Here is an 11,615-nt window from a genome sequence, read left to right on the forward strand (position 1 = left end):
CTATGCCGACATCGACTACATCTCCGATGACTCTGTCGACCCACAGTTCGAGGAGTGGGACGATGCGACATCACAGACGCAGAAGCTGAGGCGGCGGAGGAGGCGTTGCAGTGGGGTGAGCTGCCGCAGGCCCCCGCTGACCCGGAGCAGGCGGCGATCCTGGTGTCCTTGAACGCGTAGCGATTCCGGAGGCCGAAGGAGGAGCAGCGCAAGTTCATCAACGACGCGAACTACGAGCACGTCGTCGAGATCTCGACAACGAGCGGCCACGGAGGAGGCGGGATGCCTCCTCATGGTGGAAGAAGCAACAAAAGCTCATCGAGCTGAACGCGCAGCGCCACGCCGAGGTGTTCGCCCGCGAGCAAGCGAGGCTCACCCAGAACGAGGTGTCTTGCTAATGTCTGGTATCGCTGAGGGGACAGTGCTGTCGGCAAGCTCGTGCGACGCCGACCGCCATGCTCCACCGCAAATGTGCGAAGCAAGGGCGGAGAGGTGGGCATGGACGCAGGCGGCAAAGGGGAAGAACAACGACGAGGCAGGCCCGTCACGCGCCCCAACCGACGGCCAGTAGATTAGGGTTCTAAGTTTAAGTTTTATTTAAGTTTAAATTCAAATAAGTTTTGTATAAATTTCGTATGAATTTTGGTTTTTAAATGTCATTTTACGTTTAAATTTCTATTGGGGCTGTCATATGGGGCGTTGGTGTGGGAGCAACATCCTCAAATAGAGGATGCTCTGCCGACGCCCCCCATACAGCAGTGTCAGCGCTCTGCCGGCGACTATTTAGGGAGCATCGGTGGAGATGCTCTTAGGCCATCTCCAAAGCGGCGACCCATCCCGCGCCCGCGCGTCCGGATGGTTCGCGCCGGACAAACTCGTGGCCCAACGCCACGACGCATCCCAAAAGAGGATGGTCGCGGTGTCCGGGACGACCCAAACCCGACCCTAATCTGGGCCAGGTTTGCGTGGCCGCGGATGGCATGTGGCGTCCTCGCGCGTCCGCCTGCTTGCCTGCCAGGCCCACCTGTCGGTGCCCGCAAGTCCTATTAAATGTGGACTGGGGAGGGGGACTGTCCCTATCCAGTCCCACTCCCCACTCCCCACTCCGCACGCACGAGCTCGAGCTCGAGCTTCCGCGCCACCATGGCCCCGAAGCACGAGTTCGAGCCATCGATGAACGACCACGAGGTCGGAAGCAGCCGGAGAGCCACGTCAGCGGCTTTCGACATTGGGCCGCCAGCGCTGATGCGTGACTGGATCTACGTCACCGTCGTGGTGGTGCAGATCTTCTGGGAGGCCGGCGCCCAATGCCGTGGGGCGACGTGGACGTACATCTCCCACGGCTGGCACCTGGATCGGGCTCCGGTGCCGCTGATACGTTGCAAATGTACTATAATTTTTGATGCTCAAAGCTTGTTTTACAGCAATTGCTATATGTTTTGTTTACACTTCGTGGCATTTTTATGCATTTTTTAGAACCATCCTATTAAAGAGATGCCACAATGCCCTGTTTTCTGCTGTTTTTGTATTTCAGAAAAGTTGTTCTGGAAATATTCTCGGAATTAGACGAAACAAAAGCCGAAGTTCCTATTTTTCTGTCACGAAGATGGAGTCCAAAGGGGAGACGGAGAAGATCAGGTAGGCGGCCACACCGCCCCTGGGCGCACCCCCCTTGGCAGCGCCTAGGCATGGTGTGGCCCCCCCGGGCGCCCACCGGCATTTCCCTTTCTCCTATATATTGCTCCCGACGCGAAAACCCTAAATCAATCAGCCCCCATCCATGAAAAGTTCAGTAGCTCCGCCGCCATCGAAGACAAGTTTTGGGGGACATAAATCTATATTCCGGCACCCTGCCGGGACGGGGAATTATCCCCGGAGCCATCTCCATCAACTCCATCGCCATCTTCATCGCTGTTGCTGACTCCCATGATGAGGATGGAGTAGTTCTCCCCCGAGGCTGAGGCTTTACCGGTAGCTATGTGGTCTATCTCTCTCTCCCATGTTGTGATCTTTATGTGATCGTCAGCTTTGTAATCTAGTTGAATAAGTAGATGTTACTCTTCATCTATTATGCTACTCAAGTGGTTTATTATTGTGATCTCTGGAGACACTTTGCCCCATGGTGTGAAGGTGACAGTGTGTGCACCGTGTGTGTCTCTTAGGCTAAAGATTACAGAAATACTTATCATGAGTTATAATTTGAGTTGGATGTCTCAATGAAATTGTGGTGTTTGTAAGTACTATCTTTGGATGCTAAAAGTGACAGAGTGGGGTGTACCTAGGTTTGGAACGCGAACTTTAAGGAGTGCTTTTGCATCCCTACGCGGTGAATTGGTATTCGTTATCCAACCGGAGAGTGGTTCAGAGTAGCATAGTGAAGAGATGATATTTATGTATTCAATTATGATATCATTGTTGAGAGTGTCCACTAGAGAAAGTAAGATCCCTAGGCCTCGTTTTTAAGCATTGAAACACCGTTTACAACCAGTTCTGCTACATGTTTGCTTGCTGCCATTTTTATTTCAGATTGCAATTACCACTTATAATCATTCATATTACTTGTATTTTACTATCTCTTCACCGAACTAGTGCACGTATACACCTGACAAGTGTATTAGGTGTGTTGGGGACACAAGAGACTTCTTGTATCTTAATTTCATGGTTGCTTGAGAGGGAAATCTTTGACCTCTACCTCCCTGAGTTTGATAAACCTTGGGTGATTCACTTAAGGGAAACTTGTTGATGTTCTACAAACCTCTGAATTTGGAGGCCCAACACTGTCTGTCTACAAGAATAGAAGCGTGCGTAGACATCAGCCGCTAATCCCGGCCACCGACCGCGCCCGCCTGGCGCTAGCAGAGATCCATAGGCAGCGGGTAGCTACCGGCGGACCTCCGGAAGGACCCCGCCTACAGCGACAGAAGTCACTACTTGGACTTGTGGTTCGTGGTGGAGCACGATGCACGACGGCGCACCTGCTTCACCTCGGCGACGGCGAGGCCTCACGGCTAGGAGGGCTGGCCGCCGCCCCGACGACCTCTACATCGACGAGCCCACGGGTACTCCGCCGCGGGCCACGCAAGCGCCAACCTTCTGTTCTGGACATAGCGTCTTCCTCCCTTCTCAAACCTTCCTCCCTTTCTTTCTGCTCGATGACGCCCCAGGTGTAGGGCACATACAAATCTTTTTATAGCGGGATCGTATCATCCTCTTGTTTGTCTCGACAACATTTTATTTGAGACACACCTGTTGTTCTACCCCCTCTTGATGAGGGGGCGTAAGAAGGACACACCTTCTCACTCGAGCCTGACTGTTGTCATCCAAGTGTTCTAATTCATCTCGTTACAGAAGATCTCCCACATCAAACATGCAACTGCTTGTCGCATACTCCTGCTACTCCGACCTACGCTTCTCACATCGCATCCTTGGTCCTTAAACGACGGTATATTCATTTTTCCGGGTTCTATGAGCACTGGATATGTCAGTGACTTTGCACGACAAAGCGTTCTCCGAGGGCATGGAATGTACCATTTTTTGGTCAGAATCTTGACAGTAATGTCTATGTTAGATTCTCCGGTCGAAATACGGGAAAACTCCATCAAATTCTTTATGGAAACGGAGTTTTGCGAATTCTCCCCGGAACTGGAAGATCATTTCGAGATCTTCGAGCATATTCGAGGGTTCAATGTGACTATTGTCACTTCGGCCAATACAAAAGATGAGACTAGACTTTACTACTGTGGAGCGGCTTTTTGCTAAAAGATGACTGAACACCCACACAATCTCGATTTGACACAGCAACACTTTCCACCTCTCTTCCTTCCCTTGGATCAGATAGGAAATCCTCACTTTTCCAAGACAGAAGAGAAGCAAGCAACGGATTGAGCAACTAGCGCAAAAGCCGTTGCGCGTTAGCGCATCCGTTTTCTTGCTTGATTTTGATCCAGGGTCCCTGGAACCTGCATTCAGAAATAGCTTGACCTACTTTACTGGTTCTTAGAAAAGTAGCAGATCAGAAATATTAGTGAAAAGGGATTTTCACTAAGCTAGAAGGAAGAAGGAAGATATTCTTCCTTACTTAATAGATGTACTTATGCTTAGGGGAATGGTTTCCCCCCACGGTGATCGGACTATCGTCCTCTCCCCTCCCCCCTTCCCCTACTTAGGGCAGTAACAAAGTAGAATCTGGCACGGTTCAGGCTCGGTACGAGGGATACTTTCTAGGCTACTGGCCGGGGCACAATGGGTCATATCAAAAAGGAGCATTCTTGAGCACACTTTGGAAATCACCAATCGAATACCCCGGTGAACTCATGCGGTTCCGACGTGCCCAGAGGCCAGAGGCGAATCCGTTCACGGTCCGTAGGACCAACACCATTCGAAGGTTGATGGCCCGCCCCGCCTAGAATAGGAATCTTTGACTGGGCTTACACACATTCGCTCACTTACGCTGTCCCCCCTCAGCTCACCCTAGCCCCGGGTACGTCGTCTCTGACGATTGCTTGCTAACTGCTGATATAGCTTTTGCCCTAGAACCCCTAAAGCCAGCTCTCTCTAGACTTATCATCTGCTAGATTGACCTTGCCAACTAAAAGAGGGATTCCCAGAGCCTTCCACTGAAGAAGAATACAACTTTAGACTCTCATCCCAGCCAGGGATAGACTACCTCTCACCCATTCCCACCTTGGAATGTAAACAAAGAGTCCTGTCTTGGGGAGAATCCTTTCTTGTCATTTCTGCTTTTTGGTTTCATATAATAAATGATATACATCTGAAACCCAACCTAACGTATAAAGAATGGATATTTATCGGTAATGCTCAGGAAGAAAGAAGGGGTCATCTTTTTTTTTTTATTCCACCCTCATGTACCCTTCTTTGCATTTTTTCTAAAGCCTGTTCAACCTCATATCACCTAGAACAAGTTTGTTTTTCCGACTTGTATCAGGGCATTACCGTAAAGATAGCCAGCCGCTCCTGGTCCGCTCATTAGTTGATACGGTTCGCATCTTCCCTTTGCCGCGGAGTAGAGCAATTGAGGATGGAAGAAGAGCATGAAGAGCAGTCTAAGCACCTACATTGTTAGGGACCCGAAGCGGATCAGGCTCCTTAGGGAGTGGAAGTGGCTGACAATGGCGCAGGCCTAGCCCGAGGAGGACGACGACCCCGAGCTGCGCGCCGCGCTCGCAGCGTCCCGCGAGATCAAGGACATCGAGGAGCTGGCCAAATGGCCGCACCTCACCGAGGTGTTGCGCGCCTCGGCGCTGGAGGAGATGGCCAGGAAGGCGAATGACGACACCGACGTGTGGGCGTTCCTCGTCATGGCGCGCCAGCAGGAGGAGGCCACGCGCCAGGCCGCGCTCCGGGAGGAGGAGGAGCGCCTAGCCACGCTCCGGTACTAGGCGGAGCTGCAGGCCACTGCAGCGGAGCAGCGACAGAAGGAGGCGGCACGGCTGGCACGCCTGCGCAGGCCGGCGAGCTCTCCGGACCCGCACTCCGCCTAGGAAAGGGCGCAGTTGTCGCCCTGGCCGGAGTCCCCGGCGCCCTCTGGCGTGTTCAGCCGGAACAGCGCGTCGCCGCCGGGGGGCGTCGTCCTCATCTACGGCGGCGACGACGAGTATTACTGGAAGTAGGTGGCGCGCCGGTGGCCACCGCGTCCCAAACCCTAGACTAGGGTTTCCCCCTTTTTTTAGTTTAAAGCCCATATAGGGCTTTTCTTTTGTGTAATTTTTTTCCTAAAATAGGGCTAAGTTTAAATGAACTTTGGTGTAAATTTAATTTGTTTTCTTACTTTCTTTGACTTTTGCGGTGCGTCCGCGCGTTGGACGCAGTGCACGCCGCAAACAGACCGTTGGCCAGGTCCGCTTGTCCGCGTGGCCACGCAATCGGTTTAATTCGGACGGGCCAACGGCGTCTGGTTTCGGTCAGTCGGAGATGTCCTTAGGGCATCTCCAACCGGGCGACCCATCCCGCGCCCGCGCGTCCGGATGGGTCGAAACGGACAAAAACGCGGCCCAGCGCGCGGACCCATCCCTAAAACGGATGGCCGCGGCGTCCGGGACGACCCAAACCCGGCCCAAATCTTGGCCGGGTTTGCGTGGCCGCGGACGCGAAAGGCTGGTCGCTCGCGTCCTCCCCTTGTCCGCCCCGGCCCGCCTGTCTCGCCACCCAAAACACAAGGCCGCCGCACACATCTCCCCTCCCGCTCCGCCGCCACCCACGGACCGGCGATTTCGGAGCGCGTCGACGCCGGCCATCGTCGTCGAGACGCCGGCAAGCGGGCGGAAGCATAGGTCGAGGTCCCGCGCTGCTTTCGCCGCGTCGTAGCCGAGTCGGAGGACGCCGGCGCCGGCGTTGTTGTCCTCTCACCGTCGCGACACCTCCCGCCGTTCGCAGCCGCGCCGTTTCCGCCGGAGGTGAGCCCTCCCGCACCGTGTTTCCGGACCGCAAGTCGGCTGAGACGGCCATGGCCGCAGGTCCCTAGAGAAGCATTTGGATCGCCTCCGCCTCGCGAGGTGTTCGTTCAAAAGCTCGAACTAATATGTGTCCCTTTTCGGATCATGGTGGACAGCGACGACGAGTACTACTTCAAGAACTTCATCGACACGTCGTCGAAGAGGAGTCCGACGACGAATTTTTCACGGATGCTCGCGGTGCTCATCCACGAGCACATTGTCTCGCGGATCCCCGTGTTCCGGGGGTCCTTGCCGGGCGCGCGGCCGCCTTGGACCGCAAAAGAGAACGCGGCCACGACCGGCTCTACAACGACTACTTCCAACCCAATCCATTGTTCGTGCCGCACTTGTTTCGCCGTCGTTTTCGGATGAACAGGCCGCTGTTCCGCCGGATAATGGATGGCGTCAAGATCTACGACGACTACTTCGTGCGAAAGTGGATGCACTTGGCAAGGTAGGCCTCTCTTCGTACCGAAATGCACGGCAGCGATTAGGATGCTCGCATATGGCGTTGCCGGTGATTTCGTAGATGAGTACACGCGCATGAGTGAGTCAACCGGCCCGGAATCGATGTACGGGTTCCGCAGAGCGGTGATCGGTTCGTTCGGAGAACAAGTACCTCCGGCAACCAAATGCAGAGGACACGAGCTCGTCCGTTGTCGATCAACGCTTCCGGGGGTTTCCCGGGATGCTTGGCAGCATAGACTCGCATGCATTGGGAGTGGAAGAACTGCCCCTTTGGTTGGCAGGGGTCATACAGCGGCCATTCCGAGGGGTGCACATTCATTCTTGAAGCCGTTGCTTCCCATGACACATGGATTTGGCACTCATTCTTCGGAATGGCTGGCTCGCACAATGACATCAATGTCTGCAGCGCTCTCCGGTGTTTGATAGGCTAGCGTACGGTCGGTCCCCCGATGTGGATTTTGAGATCAATGGCCACCACTACACCAAGGGGTACTACCTTGCCGATGGTATCTATCCACCTTGGGCTACACTCGTGAAGACAATCCGAAACCCCGGCTCGTAGCGAGGAGGCAAGGTTTGCCAAAGAGCAGGAGGCAGCCCGGAAAGATGTCGAGCGGGCGTTTGGCATCCTCCAAGCTCGTTGGGCTATCGTCGGACACCCCGCCGCAGCTTGGGATGTGCAAACTCGTGGGAGGTGATGACCGCTTGTGTAATCATGCATAACATGATTGTTGAGGTAGAGCGGGATGATTCACTCTTTGATAATGAATGGGACGGCCAAGGAGAGTTGGTTACTCCTCAACGTGCTCCGGCATCATTCCAGGACATTCTTCATGCGCACCATGAAATTCGAGATCTAGCTGTACACAACCAGACTTCGAGCTGATTTGGTCGAGCACATGTGGCAGCATGTAGGCAACAATGCTGCAAACAACAATGATGAAGGAGCCTAGAGCATTTTGTATCGTTTCTTCATTTTATTTGAATAATACTTTATCCTTGATTACATGGACTATGTAATGTATAATACATTTAGAGCATTTCAACTATTTTATATATTTTTTCTATAATTTATTTTGCGTTTTTCTAGTGATTTTACAAGAAAAACATACCATGGGGCGCCGCGACCCAAATCTGGCGCGTTGGGCGCAGCGCGCGACCCAAACGGACGCGCGGACGCGGGGCACCGTCCGCGCGTCCGCTCGGGCACGCAAACGGCCCAAAACGGACGGCCCAGCGCGTCCGTTTGGGTCGCCCGGTTGGAGATGCCCTTAGCTCTCATCACATGTAAGAATGAAGTTGCGGCCGGAATAGGTTCAGTGGATAGCACGTGAACAACAGTTGCCGCAGGATACGGCTTGGCTGGAGACCTGCGAGGACTCTTGCTTCGGCCCCGATGCAATCTATGCGATCTGCTCAAAACAGGTGTCATGTCCTTCATGGTACTTTTGGTCTGCATGAACGACAACAAAGATATGGCTTGCGCCTAGACGCGCATGTAGCCGTAGCTTGTTCTTCGTCGAGAAGCACTGCACGAACGTAGCGAATTGCGCAAGACTTGTCTTAAGCTGCGTGAGATTTTCGGACCTTTTTTTCCGTCCGAGGCGGAGCATGGATGATACGACGGCGACTGGAATTTATCGATCCGGTCGGTTATGGTGCTGCGGATCCCCTGAAGACCCAGAACGGCTTGGTGGCCGAGCATAGCCTCGTTGCAGACCAGATTATTAGGTGAACGTCGTGATCCCCACGGACCGAAAGCAGGGCATGACGACAGTGGAGTTCCTCCTCGTCAAGATCCATCGTCGAGGTCCTCCCCGTACGTGATCTGTTGGCGCTTGTGCCCGTCCGTTGCTCGGGCAAGGAGGATCGATCTGGTGCCCTCGACCAAACATAGCACTTGCTGAGAGATATTATAAACAGGCATTAAGGAAACTGAATTTACCATAATTCTTGGCGCACGATTAGCAACCGGAGGGAGCAAAGGATTCCATGTCGAATACGACCAAAGGAAGCATCCAACAAGAACTCTCCTGGATGGGAAGGCTGGCTTGGGACAATGCAACGTAGTGCTGACTATGAGAGAATGTCGGTTCCGGTAAGTACACACCAACAATCAGGATGGTTTGCCCTTCCGCATTATTGATCATCATGGCAAAGCTGGGCCTGATTGGGAATCATTTCCTACGGAACCTACACAACATTGCTGTAATAAACATGCATATGATTGAGTGTTTTCTAGACGAAAATTAGATCTACCATAGCTTTGACAGTGCAATGGACAATCCACATGACTTGCTACCTTGCAAAGTTTCTGAACTAGCTGACTCCTATCGGGATAGTCCCACACACCCTTGAAACGAAGATAAACTGCCATGTCATACTCGTGAGGAACATTGACCCAACTAACGGGTTGTGTAATGGCACGAGACTTGCGGCTCTTGGGTTACAAAGGAACACCATCAATGCGGAGATCGTGATAGGGTAGCACGCTTGGTGGAGGGTGTTCTTCCTTGGATACCTCTCCGCCCCTCCGATGATGGCATGTTCCGGTTCAGATTCAAGAGGAAGCAGTTCGTAGTCAGGCTCAACTTTACCATGAGAATCAACAAGGCACAAGGGCAGACTATTTCGAGTGTTGATGCTTGCCTATCAGGATTCAGGACCGGTATTCTCTCATGGCCAACTCTACATTGCGTTGTCCCGAGCCACCGCAAAGAGCAACACCACCATCATCGCCTTGAAGCACAAGGCGAAGGACTAGATCAAGATTTCGAAGAAGCAAAAAAGACAAACTTTAAAAAAAACCATTTATGACGTGGCCTTTATCATTATGACTTGCTAGGGGATCTGGGGAATTCAAAATGCTTACGTTTTAAGAACAAAACTCCTATCCAAGGATGGAACCGTTTGCGCAAACAAGAACTCACCATGGTTTCATCAGGCAAATCTGCCTGGATAGATCTATAATTGCAACATATTATATTTTTTTCCCTTTTTGCATGTAAATATTTTTTTATAATACTTCCTCCGATCCATATTAATTGCCACTAATATAGATTTATCTAGACATATCTTAGTTCTAGATACATCCATACTCATGGCGGCGGAGCGACAAAAACTCATCGAGCTGAATGCGCAGCGCCACGTTGAGGCGTTCGCCCGCGAGCAAGCGAGGCTCGCCCACGAGGCGTCCCGTTGATGGCTGGCATCGTTGAGGGGACAGCGCCGCCGGCAAGCTCATGCGACGTCGGCCACCATGCTCCACTGCCAGATGCGCGAAGTAAAGGCGGAGAGGTGGGCATGGACACATGCGGCAAAGGGGAAGAACGACGACAAGGCAAGCCCGTCACGCGCCCAACCGACGGCCAGTAGATTAGAGTTCTAAGTTTAAGTTTTATTTAAGTTTAAATTCGAATAACCTTTGTATAAATTTCGTATGAATTTCGGTTTTTAAATGTTATTTTACGTTCAATTTTTATTGGGGTTGTCTATGTGGGGCGCCGATGTGGGAAAATCATCCTCAAATAGAGATCCTCCATACGGGTGTGCCGACACCCCTGCCGACGATTATTTGGAGACGCCGATGGAGATGCTCTTAGCTCTCATCATATGTAAGAATGAAGTTGCGGCCGGAATATGATGGTTCAGTGGATAGCACGTAACGACAGTTGCCGCAGGATACGGCTAGGCTGGAGACATGTGAGGACTCTTGCTTCGGCCCCGATGCAATCTATGCGATCTGCTCAATGCATGTCTCATGTCCTTCATGGTTCATTTGGTCTGCATGAACGACAATAAAGATGGCTTGCGCCTAGACGCGCATGTAGCCGTAGCTTGTTCTTCGTCGAGAAGCACTGCACGAACGTACCTAATTGATCCGGCGCGAGACTTGTCTTAAGCTGCGTGAGAATTTCGGACCTTTTTTTCCGTCCGAGGCGGAGCATGGATGATACGACGGCGACTGCAATTTATCGATTCGGTCGGTTCTGGTGCTGCGGATCCCCTGAAGAACCAGAACGGCTTGGCGGCCGAGCATAGCCTCGTTGCAGATCAGATTATTAGGGACGCGTTTGGTAGGTTGCATGTTTGGTTCCCACGGGGCTAGTAATTTTCGGTTCGTTTGGATGCCTGGACCGAGCCGCATTGTTGCATCGCACGGTTCTCAAAACACTTCTGGGATAGGTCCTGGAGGAACACCCGGAATGGCAGTTTTTCCGGGGCTAGACCCATTGCGGCCAGAAGGTTGCACGCGTGGGGGAAGGGAGGCGGAAACGCCTCGTCCCTTCGGGAACACGCGCCATAATTAACCTCACCACTTCCCTCTCCTTCCTTTCACTCGCGACCGCACTCTCACCTCCCCCAAACTGTCACATCACCCGGCGGTTCCCTTCCCGCCGACCAATCTCGGACCGACGCACGGAGGAGCACCGGTACCGGAGGAGGAGACCTCGGCGAGCAGCACCGCGACATCGGCCGCAATCTCCTCCGCAGTCTTCATCGGCATCTCGACTTCGCCCACGACCTCGAGCTAGTCCTCGGCCGGAACAATGGCGGTAACGACCTCTCCTTCTCACCTTCGTACTCGTTCTGGCAGAACATGCCATTCTCGGGCATTTCCAACGACATGCACATTAGATCTGTTAGGGTTTCCGTTTGGATTGACGTTTGCAAGTTCTTCGTCCCCATTTCTTG

The 11,615-nt window shown here is 52.8% G+C and overlaps 1 protein-coding gene across 1 annotated transcript; it reads left to right on the forward strand.

Moving 5' to 3' along the window:
• The first annotated feature begins 3,465 nt into the window (after positions 1–3,465).
• On the forward strand, positions 3,466–3,770 carry LOC124689803 (60S ribosomal protein L5, mitochondrial-like). The gene is given in 2 exon segments (XM_047223272.1): positions 3,466–3,723; positions 3,726–3,770. Coding segments are annotated over 2 exon segments (303 nt in total).
• The last annotated feature ends 7,845 nt before the right edge of the window (positions 3,771–11,615 follow it).

Source organism: Lolium rigidum, chromosome 2 (genome assembly GCF_022539505.1).
Source record: "Lolium rigidum isolate FL_2022 chromosome 2, APGP_CSIRO_Lrig_0.1, whole genome shotgun sequence".
Classification (NCBI taxonomy): Eukaryota; Viridiplantae; Streptophyta; class Magnoliopsida; order Poales; family Poaceae; genus Lolium; species Lolium rigidum.